A 13,908-nucleotide genomic window follows, 5' to 3' on the forward strand; every position below is an offset into this window, starting at 1 on the left:
ATAAAATCTATCTGACAAACAGTTTTAACCCAAGCGACTTACAAGTGAAGACATCGGAGTGCAGTTGGAAACCTTGGTGCAAGTTTCTACATTTAATAAGTGAAGGAGATTGTATAAGGAAGTGAACCAAAAGTGCACAGTAAGAATTAGACATATTAAGGTTTTATGAGAGGATGTGCTCTCTGAAGAGACGAGTTTTCAACAGATGACTGGAGCTAAAGAGGGACACCCCCGCTCTGAAGTATTAGTGTAGTGTGGTTATTTGAATTGAAATTGAGTCCAGATCGTAGTGTTCAGGTTTTACCAGACACCAGGTTGTTTTCAGTCATTTAACTACAGAGTTCACGAAAACTGGTTTGCGTCAGGTTCATTTCTGTCAGAATGAAGCTGCAGCAGTCAGAGTCACCGGGCCAGCAGGCCCAGACGCTGCGGCTCGCCATCGGATACATCAACTTCCTGGCCGAGCTCGTGCAGTCTGGTCTTCATTAAACCCCGCCACAGAAACATTAAACAGGTGGTGTGAATGTAAATGTGCTGGTTTTTAAACAGCAGCCGGTGTCAGCGTCGAGTTGAGATGTCAGCTCTACCCGGACAGTGGATGTCGAGGGGGGGGGGGGGGGGGGGGGGGGGGGCGTGGCGTTCTGAGGGATTATCTCGAGGTGCGCCTCGCGGACCGAACTGTGATTGGTTGGCCCTCCTGGCAAACGGCACGCGACTATGGATGTCGCTATAAAGAACCCTCGCGTGCCGGTTCTCAACCAAAACTGAGTGTTGAGCGCGAGCAGCGAGCACACATCATAAAGCAGAAACAAGAGGTGATTGTTGGCGCGAACACAGGACAGAGACGCGCCCGGACAGACATGGACACTGTGCTGGACCCCTTCTCCGGACTCCACTCTTTCTCCTCCCCCCCCTACTTCGACGATGACGAGTTTTTCACCGACCAGTCCTCGAGGGACGGACACTTGGACACTGATGACTTTCTGGATGACGACGTGGACTTCCTCACCAGTCACTTCCAAGACTACTACAGCAAAGACGGCGACGGCAGAGCGGTGCCGCATGACGGGGACTACGACATCGGCAACCTGTCATTCTCCTCCTCCTCCTCCACCTTCTCCTACGGCTGCGCAGACAGCACCCCGGACCTGTCCCCGCACACAGGCCACCACGGCGGGCCGCTCCTGAAGCGCAGGAGGCGGATGAGGTCTGAGATGGAGATGCAGCAGCTGAGGCAGGCGGCCAACGTCCGGGAGCGGCGGAGGATGCAGTCCATCAATGACGCATTCGAGGGGCTGCGCTCCCACATCCCCACCCTGCCCTACGAGAAGAGGCTGTCCAAGGTGGACACGCTGCGGCTCGCCATCGGATACATCAACTTCCTGGCCGAGCTCGTGCAGTCTGATCTGCCTATCAGAAACTCCAGCAGCGAGATGCACGCGCAGCCCAAGAAGATCATCATCTGTCACAGAGGAACAAGTAGGTCCACTTCAGATCATTCCTCCACATTCCCACTGTATAAGGACTCTGTCTGAGACCTCTGATCCAGATTTATGTGGATTTGTCTCTTTCTTTGTTTAGTCCTGGTCTACAGACAAACACAATGACAGTGATGATGATGAAGATGATGAAAAAACAAAGATGTTAATGTTCTTCTTCTCCTCTTTCCTCCTCAGGGTCTCCCTCCCCCAGCGACCCGGACTACGGCCTGCCCCCGCTGGCCGGTCACTCTCTGTCCTGGTCGGATGAGAAACAGCTCCGGGAGCAGAACATCATCCGCACCGCCAAGGTCTGGACTCCGGAGGACCCCAGAAAACTGCACAACAAACCGGGCCTCACGGACATTGAAAACGAGCCTCCATTCGGCCTCGTGGCCTGAGGCCCACCCCCATAGTCCCGCTCCGGACTTGTCGTGTGGGACGCGCAGTGTGAAGACCCAGAGCCAGATCCTGCTCCTGTCTGTTTACCTGCACCCGAAGGTGCGCTGTAGAACACTACGTGATCTGACTTGATGTATATAGTTTTATCATGTTGATAATTTTATTTTTTGTAATTCAGGCAACTGGCAATCATGTATTTATTTTTTCACAGGTGATAATATATGTTTTAATTTAACTGCAATGAACGAGAGAAAACATATTTTTATATTGTTGTATAATGATTTCTATTTATAGATTACAATCTGATAATAAAAGACCTACTCATAAAACTTCATGTTTTCTATGTTTTCTTTAATATGTCTTATCAAAATAATTTATCAAAATATGTAGGCTAATAATACTTATTATAATAATTATTTTATAATAGGTTATATAATTAATATAAATAAATTATATGTTAAAAATAATGTGTAAATTATATATTTACTTTTACACACACGAGAAGTATAAGTTGAACAAGGTTCAATCACAGAAAGTTTCTTCGTAATAATAATAATAATAATAATAATGATGATGATAATAACGATACATTTTTTGTACAGCACCGTTGATACAAGAAATGCTGCACAAAGCGCTTCACAATAGAGAGATTGCATGAACCTCATGCATCACATGAAAAGAAGTAAGGGGGACATTTAGTAGACTGTTGTAGGCCTGCTGAGTAAACGACCTCCACGAAATGTGACTGAAAGCTCCTGCTCCTGTTTGTCAAACCAACAACAGATATTTTTTTAATGAAGAAATATTTGAGGGTAAAGTTTTTTTTTTTTATCTAAACATAATTTTGACATTTCCTGTTTTTGACTAAACGGGTTTATTCTTTTTATTCTCATCAGAGCTCAGATTCAAACCTTATTTAGTTTCACACTAGTTGGACCTGTCAATAATAAATTTCTACAAAATACACACTTACATAAATGAAGCATCTCATTAACCTGAAGTTTTTACTTGATGTTTTTCCGGTGAGCAGCAGGGTGCGGCCTCCGGACAGATGAGACTGTAACAGTCTAACTGAGAGAGAATCAAACGGGGACAGTTAACTCAGACTAATCAAGCCCAATATTGTGACATAAATATGCTAATGGGATGCTAATGAGGAGCCAGTGTATACTCACTGCAGCTGAAGGTGTTTGGGAGGCTGTTGAATGCCGCTCTGTGCTGCCAGGTGCTTGCGGGACAGATTTTCCCGTGGTAGCGACTTCCCTCCAACATGTGTCCCCGCGGCCTCCTCTGCGGCCGCCCCCACGCCAACGACACTCCGCCGCATATATGAACCATGGTGGACCCAGAGGCTGCCAACACAAGGCGGGAGGCGTGCGGAGAGGACTGAGAGTTTGGATTACAGCGCTGCGGCAGCACAGGTGGGTTCTGGGACGTCTCTGCTCGTCCTGACAGTGTCAGATGATCCTCGTGTGTTTTCACTGTTTACAGACTGAGCCCGAGAGTTTCACACACTCAGGATCGGATATTATTCTCCTGTTTAACTTTATTTAAAGCTTCAGGGAGCTCTAATCTCTCTCTCCCTCTCTCTCCCTCTCTCTCTCTCTCTCTCCCTCTCCTCAGACTCTCCTGGTCCTCTGAGTCCTCTTCTCATTACCCGCGCGTCAGGAGCATGTAATCCTATTACAGCCATTAGAAAGTCAAATGTTAGGAGTCAATGCGGAGCAGCTTGGTCTCTGTGGCGGCAGGGCCGCTTCTCTGTGAGCCGGGGTTAAAACACTGCTAGCTTTGTGGAGTCTCGCACCTTTGTGTGCTTGATGGTTTTCAGAGCGCGGGCCGCTCCGCGCCTCTCCACGGCCTTTGGTGCGGTCGCAGCCAAGCGGAAGGGACAGGCTGAAATATTCCCGGCTATCTTGTCACTAGGCTCCGGGCTTGGCACGACTTAAAAGGACGCGAGCATTTTACTGTGACAGGTTTTATTTCCTCTCGCTCTCAGCAAGACTGGACATTATGGGCCACGTCAAGCGCTAATTTGGTTGAGAAAGGCCTGATTCACCACAGACAGACTCTCATACCTACAGGCTGCTGCACGCTGCTCTGACCGAGTGTGTGTGTGTGTGTGTGTGTGTGGCTCAGACACAGCTGTGAAAATAAAACCTGATTAATGACAGTGAAATAATCTGAAGACTCAGACTCAGAGATTAAATGCGTTCAGATGTTTATCAGTGTGAACCGGGTCACACACACAGACTTTCCTCTGGCTCAGTCACAGTATTATATATTTAAAGTGATGGCTGCTGCTGGTCTGACGTTCATAAACTCACAGTCATTTAACAGCTGATTCTGTACTTTTAACTAGTACATTTGATCACTGATGTTAATGTGACGCTTTAACTCTCCTGTGGCGCCTGATGATGTTCTGATTGATTAATTATTGTGAATATTGATCATTTTAGTTTTGAGGAGTTTTTTTCCTTCAGCGAGTTTGATCCCTGTACCAGATCTATTTTTTAAAAGATGCTTCAACATATAAATAACGTGACAGCAACAGAGGCAGAAGAATTAATTTAAAAAAAAACACACTGTAATGTAAAAATACTCAACATGAAAAAATCTTCCAGAACTACAGAAAAGTACCTACAGAATTATTATTAATGTGTTCAAGTTAAAGTTACTGTTTCCGTCTCTAACTTGATCTCTCACAGATAAATCTGAGGGTCGCCACGTGATTAACGAGAACGAAAAGAAAAAAAAGACCTGATTTTTTTCTCTGATCTCTGATTATTGGTCAGATATTGGATCAGCGGGACATTTATTGAAATGAAACATGAGAAGTTGAGAGATCTGTAAATGACTCATCTGAACTCAGCTGCTTTAACTCTTAAAAGGTCTTTCACATTAACTGTAATGTTTTCATTATGATCATAGGATATGATCATAGTTATAATAACTGTCATGATGATAAACAGGTCAGGTCTGGACCGGACTTCCTGAGACATGGTTTATAACTGTGGTGTCTTAGTGAGCTGCTGATTGGTTCAGTCACAGCTGACGATCACCGGATGTCTTCATACAGAGCATGTGCAGCGCTTTTACGCACGACTGTGTGAATGTGTTTGAATGTGTCTGAATGAAGAGGAGTTCAGGTCCGTGTGAAGCGGATTCATTCACCAGATGAGGGGAAGAGTCCTTTAATCTCTCTGCATCACTCCGCCTGGTGTCAGGTTAGACTCAGCATGAACCTCTCCGTGCAGCCTGGCATCAGTCCGCCAGCTCTGCGGCTGCCCCGCTCCAGGCTCTCTGCTCCGCGTCTGGTCTGAGGTCTGTTGGCTCCGCGCTGACGCGGGAGGAAGCAGGAGGAGATGTGGCCGTGCGCTCTTTTCTTTTACTTGTGACCTTCCGAGCTAAATGACATCTTTATGAGCGCTTCCCTGTCCCGCCGGAGCAGCTCGGTCTGAACCGGGGTCTCTGGGGATGCACCTGGTAGCTGAACGATGTCTCTTTTCATGTCCTTGCGCCTGAGTCCCTGGACAGCAGCTGCCTGAAAGCAAGCAGAGAGGCCCTTGCAGTGTCTTCGAGACGGGTTGGCACCGTTTTCCACGTCTTTAATGTTCCATCAGCCTTTGTCCAAGACACAATATGGCAACTGTAAAGCATGACGTTTTGCAATAATAAAACACATTTTCAATGACGTGACACCGGGCTGAAAGAGCAGCGCGGGCCAGCCAGGCTAAACACGTCCCTGCGTTTGTTTTGTGCGCCCCCAGCCAATTAACAGCGAGCTCTTTTCGCCGCGCCTTGATAAGCCAATTAAATTTATGTCTCCTATTTTTTCAAGGAGAGAAAGGAGGTGGATTTGGTGTTTTCTCCTCCTCGGAAACGGCGATTTTCCAGCCATCACCTGGCGCTTTCTCTCCAAGAGAGCAAACTGTCCCGGGTGCCCCCGGAACCATACGGCTCTCATCACCCTGCACCATTGTTTCCTGCGCTGATCACTCATTACCGGGATTTAACAAATCCGCTGTCTGCTACGTTTTGTGTCATATTTTCATCCGCAAGATTAAGCAGATGCTGCGATTGTAAAATCCAAAGTGTAGGGCTACTCAAGGCTGAAAGAGAGACGAGCACTCGGTGGCGAGCAAGGGAGAGAAAAGAGCTTTGGGCACATCTTCAGAGGAAAAAAACATTTAGGAGCCATAAACAGACTTCAACCTGCTCTATTTCAGCCTTTGTGTTGTTTGTGAATAATTAATGTTAATAGGGACAGGTTTGTATACTTTGAATGCGGGACCACAGGTGCGGAGTGACAGGATGAATAACCGGCCCTGATTTTTGCCAAAGCTCGAGGGCCCTTGTCCGGGATCTCCAAGCTGATGGAAAATATTGTCATGTCTTTGATTCGCAGCATTACTTTCACCGAGGACAAAGGCGGGTGATGAAAAGCTTATGTTGGAGTGAAACGGCCGATGACGGTGGCCGCTTCAGACTCCTGAAAGAAAGAGAAAGGGGCCGAGTCAATGGCAACGCGCGCTTCTGGTTTTGTGCGCAAGTGCTCCATCTAACTCAAATAAAGGAGCCTTTCCAACTTTTAAAGGAACACTTTTTACCTTTGATAAAGGCTGCGCGGCTGTAGCCATTAAGCATATGGTACTAAGGCTGGTCTTTTGTCCCCGCGGAGCCCTTGAGATACTAACTTGTGTTCTTTCCGGGATATTTAACTTCTCAAAAGCTCCAACTTTATGCGCCGGCAGCAAGTGGCTCCGGGGCGCACGAGCAGCCTCCCCCATTGGGGGGGGGGGGGGCTGCGTCACAGGGTTTTATTTCTTTGTCTCGGGCTCTGTCATAAACTTTAAGGAGATTACTTTATATTTTTGACCTCGTGGAGAGGTGCGTTAGCTTGGATTGGCTCTAAACCACTGTTGTTGTGGCGCACGGATTTCCCTGGCAACGCGCGGGCAGACTGCGGCTGAATTCAGTGCGCGTGGACTCAGGTTAAACTCAGGTAGAATTTCAGGATAAAACAAACTAAGTCAATCAGTCTGCAGCCTCCTGGTGAGTGCGTGTGTGTGGTGGGAGGAAAGAGTCAGCTGCAGAGACCGAGTCACAGGTGAGAGTCTCAGAATGTGTCGCATTTAAACTTTACCCGGGGACAGTCCTGTGAAAGTGGACCCCCCCCCCCCCCCCCCCCCCCACACACACACACACACACACACACACACACACACTATTAACTCTGATTTCAGCTGCAGTGTGTTCATGCGTAAAAGCTGAAGGCGGGTTTCCACTGTGCCTCTGCGTAATGGTGCGTCTGCAGCGCGCTGGTCTGATGCACCAGCCAGGGCCTGGTCCTTGTCCACGACAGGACTTTAGATATGAAGTGACGGTGGAAGGAGCTGTGACGTCTCCCGTCATCTCACTGCCGTCACAGATTTAATACAACATGATCATTAGTGACGGGGAACCGTACTGTATGGAAGGCGTAAAGGGCCATTTGTTGTCTGATCTGGGACAAATCACAACCGGTTGAATTCAAGTTTGAACAGAACTCTCAGAGCGGAGCTGCTGCAGGGGAAACAGTCTGACATCAGTCCGGTTCACGGACGTGTTGAGAGAGAGAAGAGGCCTCTGCTTCTGTGGGGTGTTTCCCCACGATGTCGCATCCTGTCAAAGGCTAAATCACCTCAACGGTTTAGTTTTGAAAATTAGTAGTTCGTAGACGTTTTGGTTCTAGATGTTTTTGCTTCAGTGAATTTCAGCTCCTCACATCTTCAACCTTAAAACAGTTAAAATGTTTCCATTCTGACCGCAGAAATAACGGAATGCTCATACCGGTAAACTGTGTGTGTGTCTGTGTGTGTGTGTGTGTGTGCCTGTGTGTGTGTGAGACGGAGCCAGCTGGCCGCCTCTGGCCTCTGAAAACCCCCCTGGTGGACGGAACACGGCGGCCTGACCTCCGCGCTGGAGGGCGGGAGATGCGCTTTTGACTGAATTAGCCACAAAGACGTCTCGCTATGATCTTTGTTGCGGCTGAAAGCGGGTGGATATGAGCGGCATTGTGCACAGCTTTTCTGTGCCCCGTCATGAAATATTACTACAGTCCATTCAGCAGGAAGCGGCGCTGAAAGGAGATGGAAATGAAGCAGCCTGAGCTGCAGGGAGAGGACAACACACAACAACACACACACACACACACACACACACACACACACACACACACACACACACACACACACAAACAAGTACATAACATGATCTCAGGCCTCACACGTGACTGTTGTGCAGCTCTACCTCCGCTCGCACGTTTGACAAATGATCGATTTTCTTTTTGAACTCTTTAAAAATCCCTGAATAACTCCACAAAGTGATAAATTACTAATATGCTAATTTCAGTCACGGCCGTTTGTACGTGTGCGTCACCATCCATCTCCCGCTCTCTGCGCCGCTGATCCCCGTCGCGCGTTGGAGGACACGCAGCCCGTTCAGACCGGGCCTTCTTTGTTCGCTCCAGCGCTGACTTCAGCCTCCAGGGAAGAGAGAGGTTTTTTTTTTTTTTTTTACTTTTTACCCCCCCCCCCCCCCCCCCCCCAGTCCTCCACCGCCAACCCCATCCCTCGCGCTGTCAGTTGCCAGGATTCAGAGGTGTAAAAGCATGCATCATTTTTCACCAGCTCTCCGTTTTGATATCGACAAAAGCGGCTGCTATGGAACAGCCTCTCCGCTTGTTCGCTGGCTTGAACTTCACTGACGTCCGACTGCTCTCTTTTCCTCGTCTGAACGCGGCGCAGCGGGGATGGATTTGCAAGACAAATGCAGCTGTGTGTGTGAGCGGGAGTCAAGTGGCACAAAAAGGCCGTTTCAGTCAGCCGATGGGCCGGAGAAAGTCAGCATTATTCGGACGTCAAATCAATCAAAAACAAAAGCCGCATGCAGAAAACTGGGAGTTTATGAAGCTCAGAGGGGGCAGAGCAGATCCGGATCAGACCGAGAACCTGAGAGTTTCTAAAGAGTCACAGACACTGACAACTGTTGATTCAGGGTTTGATTAAAATGTGTAAAAATGCCGCTTTGATTTGAGGAAATGTGGAAACTGGATCCTTCAAATAAGGGTTTTATTAAAATGATTAGAATTAAAGGACTAGTGTGTTTGCTTAGGGAGGGTAAATGATTCTGCCAGAGACAGAGTAAACTAAAGTGACTGAACTCAGATAACTGAGTAAAAGATCCATTCAGTCATTCAGTCAAGTGAATCAGGCCTTGTACGTTTAATCCTCTGACAGGAGACCAGACCAGAGGACTGGGGGATCAGGGCCCAGACCTCAGGCTAACAGACAACCTGCACTCTCACACCTATTGCAGACATCACCTGCAGTCTAACCTGTTCTCTGTGATCAGGAGCTGTAGTGTAAATCAGACACATGATGTGAACTAACAACACCTGTGTCAGTCTACACACGGTGAATAACAACACAATTTTACACTGTGGTCACAAATATTAACTAAATGATCAGCTGTTAAAGCTCCATGTTTCACACAGTGTTTTATCTGAAGTGTTGATCTCCATCAGAGGTTTTAACAACCAAAAACCATCTCAATGTAGTTTTAATCTCCTCTGTCAGGCTTCTCTCTGGAGCTCTAGTAACAGTCAGCCAATCAGAAGAGAGGCTCTGAGCCTCTTATCTGATTGGTTGACTATTTTCTGAGTGATCCAATAAAAACAAATCAGATTTCAGGTAAACACTCAGAGAAACCAAATCCTGCAAGGTTGGATGGTGAGTCCAGGTGGGCGGGGCTTGGGGCAGTGACTGCTTTGTTGTGATATCACAAAGTTCCAGAAGTCCTGATGTCCTGGTTTTAAGGCTCAGTTTCTGAATACAGACTGTGTGCAGTTCTCTGTGGACTGAGGCTTTGATACTTTCACAGAATTAATATAGAACCTAGACCTGCCTTATAATCAGAAACACATGGACATTTACCTCTAGACTAGATGGAGCTTTAAAGTAAAAAGTCGGACAGTGTTAACAGACAGTGTAAGAAGATCATGTTCCTGGTGTCACTGTGCTGGTATAAACTCCCATCCTCTCCTCCTCTCCCTGCAGCTGAACCCCAGCTGGCTGTGCTGTAAGTCAGAGCCTCCAGTGGCTGGTGGCCAGTGCTGACTGGGAAAGCTTCCAGCCTCAGAGGGACTGCGATTAACCCAGGAGCGGTCAGACTCGGCAGGACGCCCCCCGCAACCAGCCACTGCTATTTATCCACTTTCCAATGAAGCCAATTACTTTTACAGCGAGCCTCGGAGCCAACACTCTCTGTGCTGTTGTTACTCTCCAATAGAGTACGGCTTTGAAAGGAGAGGCAGACGTGAAGGAGGAAACCCTCCTGAGCTCCTTCAACAGGCTGTAAAATATACCTACAGTCTGTCTCCATGGAGACTCACTGATGTGCGAGGGCGGCCCGAGGGACACACAGGACCTCTGAGGAAACTCAAGTCTCTGTGGTCATTATTATTTAACTTGATATGAAAGCAGCTTCATTAGACATTAAACATTACATGATTCAGTGACGTCATTTGAATGTGAATCTTTATTTATTCCTGAAGTTTCCTCCTCCACAGCTTCACTGATTTCTGTTCATTCATCTGGTGCATGTTTTGTGTTTCTCTGCTCATGTCATTTATTACTGTGCAATATAATAAACTCAGCTTCATATTTTAGTGTTTGTACAGATTTTTTATCTTATTATTTGAAGGAATCTGTATCTTGTGTTGTGTTGTTTGTCTGATGAGGAGCAGTCCTCCTGATGTGGCTGTGTGCAGAGAATCTAAAATGACCCTGCAGAAGCTCTTTCTTTAAAGGCTCCAGTGGTTTTATTTTCTGCACGTCTTTAAAGTTTGGAGAGTTTTTAAAAAGTGGTGATGAGCGAAACAGCAGAGGCTGAGATGTGTTGATTTCTGATCCACAGCTGAAAAGTCTAAATAATCTCCTTTCCTAACCTCATCTCCTTGACCTCGATGGAAAACCTTAGGAGGTGAAGGAAAGATGTGAAGGAGATAGATTTTTTTCAAACAAACAACTGATATGTTGAGATAAGATAAAATGAAAGGAAAACAGAAGCAGAGAAACTGATCCATTCAAATAAGAATGAAATAAAAATAAGGAACTCAACAACAGAATAAATAATATTCAGACATTTTTATCCATCTCTTAAGTAGAGGTTGAAAATTCATTTCTAGCATTTTACATGGTTGGAGGAGATTTTTTTCCCCTTTAATCGACACCTCTATATCAAGTCTGATTAACTTATCTTCATCAACAGGTTATGTACCACAGGCTTTTACAGTCACAGTAATTAAACCTCTACTGAAAAAGCCTACTCTTGATCCAGATGTTTTAGCCAATTACAGACCTATATCCAACCTCCCCTTCATTTCCAAAATCCTTTAGAAGGTTGTTACAAACTAGTTCTGTGATTATTTGCACAGGAATGGTTTGGTTGAAGATTTTCAGTCAGGTTTTAGATCCATCACAGAAACAACTCTGGTTAAGGTCACCAATGATCTCCTCACAGCCTCAGACAATGGACTTGTCTCTGTACTTGTCCTACTAGATCTTAGTGCTGCATTTGACCAGCTCCCAGTCTTGGTCTAGGATCAGACCCCCTCTCTACCTTTAAGATCAGGCTTCAAACTTGATGAAACTTATAGTTACTGCAGGCTTGGGTATGTCCTGAACCATCCCTTAGTTATGCTGCTATAGAGCTAGACTGCTGGGGGATACCAATGATGCACTGGGGTCTCTCTCTCTCTCTCTCTTTCTCTCTCTCCCTCTCTCTGTCCACATTCTGCAGGTATCTCTGTTTCTGGAGCAGCAGGATCCAGATCCACCACTACTCATCATTACTTTTAATCACTGTTATCTATCATTATTATTGATAACACCATCACCTACACAGCTGTTCCTGGTCTCTCTCTCTCTCTCTTTTCTCATCTCTCCTCCCCCCACCCCCTCTTTCTCCTCTAAACCCAACCAGTCGAGGCAGACAGCCGCCCACCCTGACCCTGGTTCTGTTGGAGGTTTCTTCCTGTTAAAAGGGAGTTTTTCCTCCCCCCTGTCGCCAAGCGCTTGCTCTTTGTGGGAACTGTTTGGTATTTCTCTATAACAAAGTAAGGTCTCGGCCTGACCCTGTAAAGTGCCTTGAGATAATGTATATTATGATTTGGCACTATACAAATAAAATTGAATTGAATTGAATTGGTTGTAGTAATGATGACAGGAGCAAAGGGAAAAGTGCGGTGATGTAGTTTATAGAGTGACAAAGTCCACGCCAGAAGGAGGTTGGGGTGGATGGATGTGAAATTAGCAGTTTATGTTGTTTCTATTATCCATGACCATTTGTTGTTATTATTGTAACCATGACAACAAAGATCGTCTAAACAATCTTTTCCTAAACCTAACCAAGCCGTTATAGTAACCATAGTGATGAAGGCAGGTACACCAGCTGCCATAGGAGCAGTATTTCAGGGACGTATCTCAAAGGAATTTTAAATCGAAAGCACCTCTCATCCAAGAGGCTTCATCAGAACTGATGAAACCTCTTGGATCAGAACTGATGAAGCCTCTTGGATGAGAGGTGAAACGTCTTCCTAGACAAATAACCAAGTCCAGTTGCTTTCGATTTAAAATTCCTTTGAGATACTATGACCTGGACAAATGAGAATATTCACAGGCTTATTTCAGGGACACTCCTACAGGTCGTATCAGATGATTGGAGGAAACAACCTGTGTGTTTGTTCAGGTTGTTCAGGTTGGAGGACTGATCCAGCTGATCAGTTCAACAGGCTCATGGTCACAAACCAAACTGACAAAGTAAGGTCTCAGCCTGACCCTGTAAAGTGCCTTGAGATAATGTATATTATGATTTGGCGCTATACAAATAAAATTGAATTTAACTGAATTTAACTGAATTTAATAGATTTAGTGAAACAGCAGTTGTTGTTGTTGTGCAGTGTTATGTTATGGTGTTAACTCTAAATTCATGATGACTCCTCACTGAATCTAAATAAATCTTTATTTATGATCTGGAGCTCAGACCAGGTTTAGACCAGGATTTACATCAGTCCTGGATCGGGTCACAAACACTGAACAGCTGCTCTGTAGTTTCTAAATGTATGTGGCTCTGCTGTGGTTAAACTACAATAGTGTGTCACTTTAAATGTTGCTGCAGAAAGGAATTGTGGGATGGCGCATTCTGTGCATCTTTCCTCAGCGTTTCCTCTCCTAAAGGAGATAAAGTGGGAAGCAGTGAAGCTCCTTCCCTTACCTCTCATCATGGCTGCAGCTCAGACACTACAGGAGAACAGGTGGATTTCAGCACAGAAACAGATTAACCTGTTGTTAGAGATGAAGGTCAATCCTCTACAGTCTGAGGTACCTGAACGACGTCATCACCTGAAACCAGCGGGGAGAAGACAACAGGAAGTCGCAGCTCAGGCTGCTGCTCAATCTCAGCCTCCACCTCTCTCCTGCGGCTCCGTCATGTCCACAGCACGAGGCTTGTGTCTAATAACTGTGGAGCAGCAAAGCTGTGATTAGGTTAGTGCTGTTCAGAGACGCAGCAGAGGAGCAGGAGGCCGCTCATATCCCATCAGTGGCTGCGCTAATTGACAGCCACATGAAGAGAGAACAGCTAATTGATTATAGGCCTGTCCTACTGCAGCACACCAGGGGACTGATGGGAAATGGACCCAGGTCAGTGTGGTGTTGGACTGTGTGTCCTTGAGTTTGTGTTTTCAGGGACCTCTTTGCTGTATATTTCTTTTTAGCTTCCTCAGGAGCCATAAAAAAAGACCCCAGACCCTCAGACCCCGTTAAAGAAGTGAGGGATTGTTCAGCTCCAGAGGTCTGCATCCTGCCCCCGTCCTGCCCCTCCCTTTGTGAGTGTGGGACAGAGTGCTTCACAGAGAGAGAGAGAGACAGACAGAGAGAGAGACAGAGTGAGAGAGAGACAGAGAGAGAGAGAGAGACGGACAGACAGA

At 46.3% G+C, this 13,908-nt stretch overlaps 1 protein-coding gene and 1 long non-coding RNA gene across 2 annotated transcripts; both read left to right on the top strand.

Moving 5' to 3' along the window:
- The first annotated feature begins 766 nt into the window (after window positions 1–766).
- ptf1a (pancreas associated transcription factor 1a) lies at window positions 767–2,209 on the top strand. The gene is made up of 2 exons (XM_071491577.1): window positions 767–1,479; window positions 1,677–2,209. Exons 1-2 carry the CDS (start codon window positions 861–863, stop codon window positions 1,877–1,879), a joined length of 822 nt encoding a protein of 273 aa, XP_071347678.1. The 5' UTR covers window positions 767–860; the 3' UTR covers window positions 1,880–2,209.
- An 865-nt stretch (window positions 2,210–3,074) lies between these two features.
- Window positions 3,075–10,587, top strand: LOC139629794 (uncharacterized). The gene is made up of 2 exons (XR_011693048.1): window positions 3,075–3,301; window positions 9,977–10,587. It is a non-coding gene; the product is annotated as an uncharacterized lncRNA (long non-coding RNA).
- The last annotated feature ends 3,321 nt before the right edge of the window (window positions 10,588–13,908 follow it).

Source organism: Trachinotus anak, unplaced genomic scaffold, assembly GCF_046630095.1.
Source record: "Trachinotus anak isolate AG129_WGS33_773 ecotype Australia unplaced genomic scaffold, CSIRO_AGI_Tana_v1 ptg000012l, whole genome shotgun sequence".
Classification (NCBI taxonomy): domain Eukaryota; kingdom Metazoa; phylum Chordata; class Actinopteri; order Carangiformes; family Carangidae; genus Trachinotus; species Trachinotus anak.

Excerpts from the sequence above, each read along its gene's own strand:
- ptf1a (XM_071491577.1), top strand. The coding sequence starts at position 861 with ATGGACACTGTGCTGGACCCCTTCTCCGGACTCCACTCTTTCTCCTCC. Across the intron at positions 1,480-1,676 it reads CATCTGTCACAGAGGAACAA|GGTCTCCCTCCCCCAGCGAC; the intron begins GTAGGTCCACTT and ends TTTCCTCCTCAG.